Below are 13,452 nucleotides of genomic sequence, written 5' to 3'. Positions count from 1 at the left end.
ATTTAGTTCTGCTTGAACATCTCGTTCACAATGATTTAGATCTGGTTGAATATGGTCCTGTTCTGAATCTAGAAGGTCTCGTTTTGGTTCTAGATCTTAGTTTGAATGATTACATTTAGGAACAATTAGATCAAGATTCAGTTCTTCTTGATCATCTCGTTCACTACGATCTAGATCTGGATGGATAGGGTCCTGTTCTGAATCGAGAAGTTCTCGTTTTACATCTAGATCTGAATTTAGGCGACACATTTAGAATCAGCTAGATCAAGATTTAGTTCTGCTTGAACATCTCGTTCACTACGATTTAGATCTGGTTGAATAGGATCCTGTTCTGAAAGCAGTTTTGGTTCTAAATCTAGATTTGAATCATTTTTATTGGAGACAATGATAATTTTTTAATCTCTACATATTATATCGTGTAAATTGTCGATTTAAAATCTATGATCAAGTTCATTACAAATATTATGTGCAATATATTTAGATTAAAGTTAAATCATAAAGTTACAATTCCCAATTTCCGTTAATTACATAATATCAATGTCAATAATAATTATTATTTTTATAACCATTTAATTTCCAAAAAATACGGCATCTGTCGAATATGATGTTAACATGCCTCCCTATATTTAATTCTACTGATAAGAGAATGGATATAGATATTCCATGAAAAACTCTTATATCGTTATCACATTGAAAATCGTTTCATTGTGAGTTCAATGTGTTCCAATTCCATGTGAGACATTTTGATTTGATCGTTTTCTTTGGCGGTGGAACAAAATGAGTGATATTGTACCACCCGATCCACCTGTAAGTTTAAATTAATATCAAATTTAACACCTTGGATTTATAACAATGTCTCAATTTGAAAAAACAAACATTTTTTTACTGCAGGTATTATCTTGGTGGAACTATAAAAAACAATAAAATGTTTCCGAGTAACAATTTAATTGTCTATTGAAATGGTAGTCAACTTGGTCGATGTTCTTTGACCCATGGAAAGAATAGTTTTAACTTTGGGAAAGATTTTTCACATCTCGTTATTTACCCAGTAGGTTTAGGAGATTTTTTAAGATACTAAATAATGTATTTTGAATATGTCTTCAGAAGTTTTTAATTCTCGTTTTCAGTTAATAGTCATTCAAGAAAATACTTTTTTCTTCATAGCCCAGTCGAATTTGGACATTATGGTGCGCAGTTAAAAGTTATCGGGTGAAGTAGAGATTAAGGTCGACGAAGAATCCTTATTTTTTAGATCATTCACAATGTATCTTTAGCAACATTACGAAAATTGGCAGGTCTCCTATCATAATAAATATACTCGGCGGCTTTTATTAACTTTTTCTATCCGAAAATTTCCTTTGGTAATATATTTTTTGCAGATATACTTAAACTTTTAGTGAACCAGGGTTTATTTTGCTTATTTTTAATACGTCTAATGGGAAGTGAATGCTAGACTAGTTAGTGCTTTTATGAATCAAAAAATTCGAAGCCCACATCATTAATCAGTTGTTAGACCTACTTAATTATCAACTTGGAAACTGCATAAATTTCTTGTTACCTCAAGAGGAAAATGCATTTCTTTCCCAAGATATTGATACCTGTCTGGTCGTCATTTTTTTCCGGACTTTGCGAGCATATGATTTTCTTCTAGTACGAATGGTGAACTTTTCTTATGAAATCACTGCTTGTCGCAGCAAGCTGAAACGGCCACGTTTGGATTTAGTTGCCTAAATAATGGGACAGCGTCTCTTCAGACAGTGTCTAATTTTTAGATTGAGATGAAAAATTTTCAGACAACCCTCGTATGTACAATTATTCTATAGATAAAAAAGCGAGCGGGGATTTTTTGGATAGCAACGTTAGTTTTTCGTTGTTAATAATAAAAAGTAGTTTTTTGCTATAAATTCAGCGAAAAGTATGGTTTAACATAAAATGAGACTACAAAATTATTATCGTTTTATATATCTACATGTTTATGGAATAATTGTATAATAAAATATATTGTTAGTAAATATTATCTGTTATTCTCATTATTTATTCATCAACTGACAGTATAATATTAATATTATCGTTAGACAAGCCCAAACCTAAAGCTTGATAAGAATAATCACTCACAATAATAATAATAATATTGTTAAATATTCATATACTTATTGCTTAGTCGTTATACAGTGAGTGTAATTATGAAAGAAAATGAAAAAACCTAAAAATTTTCAGAGTGACATTTAATTTTAAATGGAAAAGTTTGCTATGATGATAGATTCAATACTAAATTAGATAAAAAGAATTGAAGGGGTAAAATCTTGTCTATGCACGTCTCCAAACATTTCCGTGACTATTATAGTGTTTGTTCAGTGGCAGTTTGAAACACGAGCAACGTTTCAATCTCAAATTTCTCGTTACATTGAAAAAAACTCCGACTGGGTGCTATAAATTGTTACAAGAGGCTTATAAGGACAATTCTCTATCTCGTCCGCGTGTTTTTGTGTGGTGTAGTGAGGGCCGAGAGAGCACTGAAGATGACCAGTACCCAGGTCGCCATGTGACTGTTTCAACTCCGAAAACACTGACCAAAATCAACCAAATTGAGCGTGCAGATCGTAGAATGAGCATCCGGATGATTGAGGAGACTGTAAAAAAATTACACATGACAAAAGTCTGTGCCAAAAAAACTGACTCCTAACCAAAAGCTCTTGGGTCAACGGGTCTACTCAGATTGAAAGGTTAGAAAAAGATCTGCGTTGAAAGGTACCCGATTTGAGTCAATGGAAACGGTAAAACAAAAAACCCCAGAGCTCTTAAAAGAAGATTCCCAGCACTGCTTCGATCAATTTGTTTTTATACCAAATGTCCTCCGCAATCGATTATCTTGGCTGTTTTTTCGTTTTAGGAGTAGTGATGGATTCAAATTTCATCTACAGTTATGAATCGAAATTTTCAAGACTTAACAAATGTTCATTCGAATGCGCTTCTGATCTAAAGTGAGCGAACGCAGCACCCAACGCGCGGATTCAGTCAGAATATTATAAATGCGTTCTTTTGATATGTGGATATAGCCTCTTCTATTTCTATAACTTTAATCCATCCAGTACCTTTTGGTTATACCACTGATTATCGTAGTTTTCGGCTGTCTTGAACGCTCGTCCCCAGACAAGTTTATACGGCCACGTTTGAATTCAGATGATCAAAATTTTACGTTCGTAAATGATTATGCAAAATCTATAACTTCTATTTCATCTGCATAGTCATATTATGCCTAATTCGCTCATACGATTGTCAAACTAATTGCCCAATCTAAATGGCGAAGATTTTAATGAAAATATTTCTGCGGGTTGGGGTTAGATAAACCTTCATACAAAACTATTAGTATTGAAATGTTTGTTTACTATTTTTTGGTATTTTCACACCCTAGTGCTTTTTTTTATTGCTTCTTCTACTTAACATTTAATTGTGTGGTTTATTTCAAGTGTATTGATTTTGAGAGATTAGATTATGAAAATAGACATGTTTTCAAAATTGCATCTATGCGTGTCAGGCCATGTTATCGGAAGAAGTATAAACAAATTAAAAACAGTTTGCTAAATCGGTAGCTATATCATCATGAGGCTCAAGTACCCCTATAATTTACGGTGTTTGGAATATTATTTTCATTTTACGGCTGTCAACAGATAATTAGTTCGTGATAACAGGTTATATTATCTTAATTTTCTTTATTGGGTTATAAATAGAATGTCGATTCGTGCGAATACGAGCGTTGCTTTTTTTTATTAATTGTATAAATTAAGTATTTCGACAATTTTGTTCGGCGTTTTGAATTATTCCTCCATGTTTATTTTATACCAACACTAATAATTGTAAATTAAAGCTGAATATGCTTTTAATTCCTACCTATAAAGATGCTTTCTACGTTATTTTTAAGCATAACATTTTTAATATTACTTTATTCACGTATTGTGGTACAATAGACACTTCTGATTTAATTATTCTACCATACGAGTTTTTGAAGATATTGATTTTATTATCGACCTCCTACTCTATTCGATAATGCAATAGAACCTCGGAATGTATTCTAAATCGTCCTCTACCTACACTCAAGTGTTCAAATCAAAGCAAATATCCTTTTTATTCGATGGTAAGTTTTTCAAATATCTTTTTAACTTTCCTTTTTTATTATAGTGATCACAAAAATTCCAGTTATCTTTATCAATTTATTTTTGTTACAAGCAAATTTTATATAATAATTTAAATTAGTATTTTTTGGGGAATATAAGGAATTGAATGAAACAAATTCTTGCTGGTTATAATTTGAAAAAATACGAATTCAGTTTTATTACATGTTATAGCATAAGTTCCTTTTTATACAAATCTATTCTTTCTACTCATTCCTTCTTCGCTGATTTCCATCTGTGTTATAAAATACAAAAAAAAATTGGAACGGTAAACTTAATCAAAAGATGAAATGTTATATATTTCCATATAATATACGGTATGTTGAGAAAAAGATAATGAAATACTAAAACTTCACACCAGTTTATAACCAAACTGTAATAAGCATCCTAAAACTATGGAAAGTAGAGGTAAGGAGGACCATCTCATATGGGGGCTTAACTTAAAAACTGTCCGCTTGTAGAAGGTAAACTAAAATTCAAAATTTGACCAAATTGGCGCTCCTGTCGGACGATATATCATATGAACTTAGTTATTTTATGTAGATTGAAGAAATGTTAGAAAATTTAGTATTTCAAATGAATAGAGTCCTTAAATAAATATTGGTATACAAAATCTAAACTATTGACGTATTTCAAAATAATTTTGTAAACTTAACCAAGAAAAGTTACTGTAAGATAACACCGAATGTTGATTCAAGTGTCAATTATCAATTTACACTCATGCCATAGCCTCCCTAACGTAAAGGATTTGGTGGACAATTTCAGTAACACAGAGATGGTTCCCTTACTTCTACCTTCCATACCTGAAACGGCAGTATTGAAATTTAACAAAAGCAACCTCTTAATTGGATTATCCAGTAAACATCGACGCATCGTTGCATTTTAAGAAATGTATGTAAATATTGGGGACGATCCAAAGGATCTACTGTGTCCTTTTTTCTTGGGAACCTAGTGATCTGTTAATCCCTCTTAAAAAGTTCAGAATGTGAGATAACTTAGCCTTCCTATTTCATATGCTCTGGAGTGTTTTACACTTCGAGAGAATGTGGATAGAGGGTTCGTCCTCTGCACAACAGAATCTGCTCCCTGTATTCTTTTAATGTCCATTGAGGCGACAGATTTCCGATAGGACTCCTGCATATTGATCATGTAATATCCTTTGTAAGCTATCCAGTATTCTCTTAATGTAATATTATATCCAAATCATTTATATATTCTTTTTTTTTTAGAATTATGACTATCCAATTTATCCAAGCAACACATTGAGTATCGTTCCGTCAGAGACAAGACAATTTTTTTATTGGTTGATATTGACGTTATCGGTTCTTTCCATTATAGGAAACATACTTGCCATTAGATCAATTATTGAGAGGTATGTAACATTTACTTAATTATACTTTTTTTTTTCTAATTGAATCATTCAAATTTATATTGTTTCGTTATATAGTGAAATCATAAATTCTTTTTCTTTTTTTACAAATCTTCTTTTCTGGCCCCTAAACAGTGCAATGCTACTGACACCAGGGTCTAAAATTTAACAAAACAACTAAATATTATTTTAAATATAACAAAAAATAAAAATCAAATTAACAAATTCCTTATAATTTAGTAAATAAATATTTCAGTCTTTTCACAACATCTTGTTCTGTTATTGTCTGCGGTATTTTGTTGTAGATTTCAATACTTCAGTATAAAGGAAAGTCTTGGGCTTTTTTTGTTTTTACAAATTTGTTCACTAGCTCTTCCTTCTTTCTTATGTGTGTGGCAGTTTTTTCAATTACACTTTAGTTGATATATTAGCTTAACTTGTTGAAACTGTTTTAGTTTTTCAAAATTTAAAATGTTTTTATACAAATTTATAGTGGGGGTTCTATATGATAGTGAGTAGATTATTTTTATACACTTATTTTGTAGTCCCTGTAATTTTTCTTTCTTAGGAAGATTTCCCCAACATGGTAATAAATATGTAAGGTGTGGCACTACAAAACTGTTATACAGTTTTTCTTCTGGTTGGGGTTTAATAACATGTCATCATCATCGTCAAGCCTTTCAATCCTTTGGATTATGGTTATAGCTTTCAACGCTTTAAAATCCTTTTTTAAATAATTTATTCCTCGATTTCTATTTTTGTTTTCTTCATAGTTTAACGTTTGTGTTGGCTGCTTTTGTTACTATTTTCCATTATTTTCGATTCCGGTATTTTGGTCTCCAGAGCTCTTATGTCCTCCTCTAACAGGTTTTTTTCGGCCTATCCCTTCTCCTTGACCACAATGGGGTTCATTGCGTTATTCTTTTGATCACTTCAATTGGTTTTCTTCTCATTATATGCCCAGCTAAGATGAGCCTTAGTGCTTTTATGTATCTCACTATATTCTCCTTCACCAGTTCTGTCTCTATTTCTTCGTTTTTCTTTGCTCTCCTTTCTCCTTCCTGAGTTATGTTTGGGCCTGTTATAGTTTGTTATAGGTTGGTCTGGTAGGGCTGTTATAGGTTTTTGTTTCTTCCATAGGCTTGATAGCCCCTTTGAATCCCATCCTTTATCCTCTTTTTGGTTGTTTGTCCCGACGTTATTCCTAGATAGTTGTATTTGCTAGCTTTCAGTTGGTTTGCTCTCTGTTCTGGTTTCATTTATATTTACATTTAGTCTATACACCCACTTATAATTATAATTTTAGATCTTTGTTTACAGATGTTACAAGTTCTCCTTTTGTGTATTCTGATGTAACAATTACAGTGTCATCTGCAAACATGTAATACTTTGATTTAACATTTACTAACTGTAGACTGTGAACATAGAGTAGGTATTGCAGTGGTCCAAGTACTGACCCTTGTGTTAATCCGACACTAATTTTTTTCTTTTGAATTTCTACAAGTCAACAGAATGTCTTGCAAATAGTCTCGGTTTATTTCAATGTTAACAATGTTAATCAAGTCGAACAGGTTTATGATTGAAACGGCTATAGGACAATCTAATTTTACAAACACAACTATTGTGGTTGATGTAGATCGACTTATTAGTACTACTACTGGATGGATAGAGATGTAACCCCAAATGCAGCTGGAAATATTTGTTTTTTAGCAAGTACTAGCTGTCGGGGAAATTATACTCTAATGTTAAATCACTGAAAATAGTTTGTTTCCATCAAATGGGATGTATCGCTATCAAAGCTACTCCCAGCAAGAAGAAGAACGAGAAGAAGAGAAAGCGAAAAAAGAAGCAGATTATTTATTTTTAATTTTTTAATTTAATTTTCTATTATTGAATCGTTTTCAATTGAAGAGGATCATAATAAACCATGGAATAGTCCTCAGAGGGACACAATATTAAAAGAAATGTACATATCACGAAAAATATAATTTTTTCCACTGTTTTAATTCTTATACCTCCACAATTTTTGTCTGAACTTGTTTTTTGACGAATATTTTCTAAAAACTGCGTTAAATCTCATTTTTGTAACGATATGGCGACTTTTCGTAGATCGATTATGATGGTGTTCTGAACATTCTTACCATTTTCAAGCTATATTCTACTACTATTAATATTCGACAAAATTTAAGTCCCTCGAACCTTCTTCTTACACTAATTTTTATTCTACATCTAAGTTTGAATTGAAACTAATAATTTTATTGAAAATATTTCGTTAATTTTGATATTGATCGATTAAATGCTTAATATTTTTTAGGAAAACAAAATATTTACAGAAATTTTGTATCTTCACTTTATCATTGACGGACATGTTTAGTACTGTAATGTACGCAATAAACGTTCTCAATATGCTATCGAATGAACTCATCGCTTGGGTAAGTTTAATTATTAATTAATTACAAAATAAATTACTCTGGACTCAATTCTGAATTAGGTTTTCGACTTTTTTTTTAATCGCGCATTGTTTCTTATTCCTTTATAACCTTAAACACAAAGAAAAGTCTCAAAAAATAGAATATCGTTATCATAAATTCATTTTAGTCCGCTCAATCCAAACATACAAGAGTACAATTCGTATACAGCTAAAAATTGGTAGGAATATTTGAAAAACCATTTAAAGAGAGCTTGGAAAAGTCTTCATCTAAATTTTAGATGACAAAAGAAATATCTAGTTTCAACCAGATTGTGCATCACAAATTAGTGTTTACCTTAGAGGTGGATTGGTAAACGAGGACCAATAGAGGCTCTCAACATCTCCAGTTCTTCTTCTATACAGTTATTCAAAATTGAAGGTCACTATAGATTACAGACAAAGTTAATAGAATTATTCCGGAAGAATGTATTAATCAACTTAACCTTCCAAACATCCACATTTCAACGGTAAATTACATCACCGTATCAAAACTAGTCGCTTCATCATTCATCGCAAATTATTAAAAAAATTGACAATCGAAATTAGAAATCGATTTATTACAGGATTTTTTTCCTTTTATTGCATGCAAGTAGAAGTTACTGGTATAATCCAATTTTTGAATACGTCCACATTATAATTATGGTTGTGATTTTAGAATTTGGGAGAATTTCTTTGTTTCTTCATACCCTCGGCACAAACTTTTGGAACAACTGCCAGCTCATTTATGTTGTTGGTGATTGCCTTGGACAGAAATCGAAATTGTGTGCAAACGTTTAGTAAATGTAGATGGAATCCGAGACCGATCAGTTGTATACTATATATTACGTTTCTTCTTGCTGTATCTGCTGGTAAGTAGTAACCATTCAATATAATTTGAGTGATTGAATGTTTGGCAATGTCTATATGTGACAATGAATGAAACACGGATCCATCACTTCATTACGGAATCAAAACGATCATCATCTGAGTGGACTGCAGCCGGTGAACCACGTCCAAAGGAACAATAGTCAATTGGAAGAGTTATGGCTCCATGCGCATGGAATATTCTTCATCGACTATCTCCAAAAGGGGGGGACAAATAACAGCAAATACTACATAGCGTTGTTGGATCGTTTGAATCAAGGAAAAACGAAGAAAAAACAACTGTTTCACCAAGACAATGAACCGATTGAAAAATCGATGGAAATGATGATTAAACTGAATTGCTTCCTCGTCCACCGTTCAGTCCAGATCTGGCCTCCTAATGACTACTGAACTCACCGGAAAAAAAAACTCAGCTCAAATAAAGAAGCAATTGCTGAAACTGAAGTCTATCTTGAGGCAAAAGACAAATTCTTCTACAAACACGGCATTGAGAAGTTAGAGAAGCGTTGGAATGATTGTATTGCTCTTGAAGGAGATTAGTTTGATTATTTTGGCAAAAAATGTATTTTTCTTAGTTAGTCATACGACTTATTGAGTGATGTTATGTTCTAAAGAACAATTTTGACAACTAATTGTCATATATTGGGTTTTATTCGTATTTCATGATATTCCAAAGGTGTGAAGTGGAAGTAGGACACTTTTTTGTGACTTATCAGTCCAATTTGTTCCACAACAACTCAATCAGTCTACAGTAACTCTCAATTATGATTTTCAGTACATTCTTCCTTTTCAATACTTTCAAATACTTTTTGCACAGTTTCGAGAAATGTTTGGGAACATTGCCATGCTGAAAGATCAATTTTTTTCAGTCATCTTTATTCTAAATCCCTACCTCAAGCCATCACCGAGCCTTCGTCGTGTTTGCAGTTAGGATTGCACAAGGATCTAACATCCGTACTTCCTTTGAGCTACCCATAAAATTTCTCCTTTGGATCCAAAAATTTCAAAAGTTGATTAATAGCTCTCTCATTCTTTAACTCCAATTTTATGTTGTTTAACTCACCGCAAACTCTTAATTTTATTTGGACATCTTAAAAGAATTTCTTTACTGCCAAAAACATCCCTAGATTCATTGATCTACATCTGTGCTCGTGAGTTGTAGATCACGTTTACTGATCTTCAGCGATTGTGGTTTTCTGAGGCTTTCGGATTATTTTTAATTCGGCCACAATGGTAAGATTTTTTTTGCATAGACCTACGATTAATCAACGAGTTTCAACCGGTAGTTTTACCCATTTTAAAACTTACAAGTCCGAATTTGCGACAACGAAAACGATCTTGACAAAAAGATGTCACTGAAAAAATAATTCATAGTTAAAGATTAATAAATAAATTAGCCGGTATTATATCCGCAGAAAGACTTTCGTTTCACAATATGAAAGAGAAATTTGTTAAAATGTATTATTTTGAAATTATAGAATATATTATGTCGTGTCCAAAAACTTTTGTCCGATAGTGTATAAACGTTACAATGTGACGTAAATAAATGTTATAATTTAAGAATTCTACTCGATTTTTGGGGGAATATTCATAAATACATGATTTGTTTCAGCAATTTCGTATCCCATGCAAACATATTTCAATTACGAACCTATATGGATTTTGATGGTGCCTTATTCGGCAGACAAAGCGAACTATCAACTAGATTATCTGTGCTTCGCAACAAAAAATAAACTGAAACAGTATTACATAACAATCGACATTGTTATTTTCGCACCGATCATTTTAACGTTTACATGTTTTTATATACAAATAGCCACGTTAGTATGGAAACATCGGAAACCAGTTACTACGAAAATCGGTGGTTACGAAACGAAACAATCGGAAGATTCGACAAGCAGTTCCACTAAAACTACAAATACGAATTCTAGTGATAATTCAAAACGTACAATTATCAAATTAAAACATCAAAAAAATATTCAAGTACAAAGAAAGATTCGAACTTTTCGAATAGTACTAGTACTGATGATGTCTTTTATTTGCTGTAGGTTCCCTTATTGGTGTTACTATACTATAAGATTAGTAAGTTTGAGGAACGATGATACTAGCTGGAATTTACATTTCGCTTTGTTAGCATTGAATATGTTAAATTATGTGTTAAATCCACTTTTGTATACGTTTTTAAATCAAACGGTAGCCGCTATAAAAATGTTTAAAGAATTTCTATGGAAAATTTGTTGTTATTGCTTTTCCAACGACGAATTTCAAGAATTCGAACAAAACAGTCCATTCACAATAGATCAAGTGAAACCTGCTTGTGGTACTGTCCAAACTAGAACTAATTTGGGGCGTTTTGAAGACAAGAATGAAAAAATTGAAAAATTCTAGATAGAATTTCAAATACCGATTTATATTTATTCATCATAGTATAATAAAAACAATTTAAAATATGTTGTTGATATTATTTTTTCTCCCCATACTTTTCTTAACTAACAAAAAGTTTTTTTTTGTTATTTTAATAGAGTTTCATTTAATTTTATCGTTAATTTCACTCCGTGTTCGAGAGCCATCATACTGCACCTCGTAGAAAGCTGGCTTAAAAACAAACGTCTAGAGCTAGCGCCAGAAAAACAGAATATTGAACTAACATGGTTCAATGTAAAAGGCACACATACTAAAGCAGTAAAGAGTTTGGCTAGACACGAAACTCATCTTCAAAAAAAACATAGAGAAAGCAGAGAAAACTCTTTCAGTTCTTACGAGTATAATTGGCGGTTCTAGTGCATCTAAGAGGAAAATCCATGGACAGATTTTGTACGGCGCACCAAAATGACATTTTGTCTATGACGGATTGTCGAAAGCTGACGCAAGAACAAATCTTATCCGGAGGTGGCAAGTAAAATGGGACAACGGAAAATATGACCGACGGACCCACGACTCATTCCTTTTATCGAAGTCTAGGTGAACAGGAATCTTGTGGAAACTGACTACTTCCCAACATAAGCACTCACAGGCCATGGATTCTTATTGCAGGAGACGATGCCACTGTTCCAAATGGGGAGAAGTTGGAAACTTGTATACCCAGAAACGTGGACTAGGTTTCAATATTGCCAACATGATGAAATGCTTGTTAGAATGAGAGGTACACCTTTGAAATAATACGGGCTACAATAGAAACCAAAGATAAAGAAAGTAGGAACTAGACACAACGAAAGACAGCATTTGCAACGAAGCAATGCTAGAGCGGATACCATAAAGTACAAATCAACTAAGAAAATGCCACAGGCGTCATCGACTAGTTATCATCTGCCTCACTTTAAAATATTCCCTCTCTGTCGCTTCAGACTGATATACCAGTGGCGTAGGTTCTTATTTAAATAAAAATTAATGCAGTTCGCAACAAAAACATTTATTAGATTAAAAAATACAAAAAAATATATTTTAAAGATTTAAACATATATTACAGTATGATATTACTTAGTTAATCGTAATAATATCGTAATAATGGACAATTTAAAATCAAAATTATTACCTGAAACCAATTTTTTTAAGGAGCCGATTCAAGCTGCTTATACTTATTGCTTCTGACAAGATTTGCCGGTCATTAATTTTCTGCAAAACACCTGTAATTTCATCATAATTTAGCATTGCACGTTTGCTCTTTTAAATTGAATAGTAATAACAGTAAACCTTAAACTAAGTAGGTACATGACTTTATAATACTAATAAAAACAATTTCTTACACTTTAACGTAGGAAGTCTCTTCTCCAGTACATAAATATCGTAGATAAATTCTCTTATAGATTTTATCTCATCTGGCGAGATACGATCCAGCTTTCTTTTTTTAGTGTTACCTTTTTTTTGTCGGCTATTGAAAAGATGTGCTTGGCCCTCCCCACTCAACTTTTTGAGCTTCTATTGATATCTTCTGAAAAGTAGACCTTGACACCCCAATAGCAGCTAGTACTCTTTCCCTGAAATATCAAAATATGTTAATATTCTAATTTAAAATATGACACTAAATAAGTAGGTGCCTTTATAAAAATGTGTAAACTCCGCATTTCTTCAACCTACTTCTAGAATTAAATCTTGTTACATACCTGTAATTTTTCAAAGGAATAGTAACTCCTTCATTTGCCTCTTTTTTCATGAAATTAATAATATTGCTTATGATTTCTCGTTCTCGGCTGCGTATAATAAAACCCGAACAATACTAAATGCTGAATGTCCGATGTTCGGTCGGTTATGCATCTGACCATGAGCGCAAATTATTTATAATATTAGCGTACTTTCCTTCGTAAGTAAAGGCTTGGCAACATCGAAGAGGGACTCGCAATGGTAAGAGATCCATGGTTACGCGACGACTTCCCTTCGAATTCTGATTTGGACCATGCGGCAGTCGTGCAGCGTTGCCAGTCTATTTAGCACTTGCATTTCTATATTAAAAATACCGAACAATCGTTAAAAAACGCCACTGTCACATAAATGGAATGGGCCTAAGAGAGAAGGAAATTATTGCGGACTTTGTCAGTTATGACGCGTCTGGCCTTTTCTTAGCTGATTTGTACTTTACCAAAGTG

The 13,452-nt window shown here is 32.5% G+C and overlaps 1 protein-coding gene and 1 long non-coding RNA gene across 3 annotated transcripts; one reads left to right on the top strand and one right to left on the bottom strand.

Annotated features, from left to right (window-relative positions):
• Positions 1–687: 687 nt before the first annotated feature.
• LOC130445335 (probable G-protein coupled receptor No18) lies at positions 688–11,322 on the top strand. 2 transcript variants are annotated; one of them, XM_056780910.1, is made up of 5 exons: positions 688–807; positions 5,399–5,541; positions 7,853–7,970; positions 8,664–8,856; positions 10,485–11,322. In XM_056780910.1, the coding sequence occupies exons 1-5, from the start codon at positions 778–780 to the stop codon at positions 11,258–11,260; spliced, it is 1,260 nt and encodes a 419-aa protein (XP_056636888.1). In that variant the 5' UTR covers positions 688–777; the 3' UTR covers positions 11,261–11,322. The 2 variants fall into 2 exon arrangements, with proteins under 2 accessions (XP_056636888.1, XP_056636889.1); XM_056780911.1 differs by lacking the exon at positions 688–807 and adding an exon at positions 3,659–3,689 and having other exon boundaries at positions 10,485–11,279.
• Positions 11,323–12,400: 1,078 nt separating this feature from the next.
• Positions 12,401–13,253, bottom strand: LOC130445610 (uncharacterized). The gene is made up of 3 exons (XR_008910067.1): positions 12,973–13,253; positions 12,616–12,846; positions 12,401–12,495 (listed from the first exon to the last, which is right to left on the bottom strand). It is a non-coding gene; the product is annotated as an uncharacterized LOC130445610 (long non-coding RNA).
• Between the last annotated feature and the right edge of the window lie 199 nt (positions 13,254–13,452).

Source organism: Diorhabda sublineata, chromosome 6 (assembly GCF_026230105.1).
Source record: "Diorhabda sublineata isolate icDioSubl1.1 chromosome 6, icDioSubl1.1, whole genome shotgun sequence".
NCBI classification, from domain to species: domain Eukaryota; kingdom Metazoa; phylum Arthropoda; class Insecta; order Coleoptera; family Chrysomelidae; genus Diorhabda; species Diorhabda sublineata.
The sequence above is the reverse complement of the archived record's forward strand: the minus strand, read 5'-3'. Positions and strand labels throughout refer to the sequence as shown.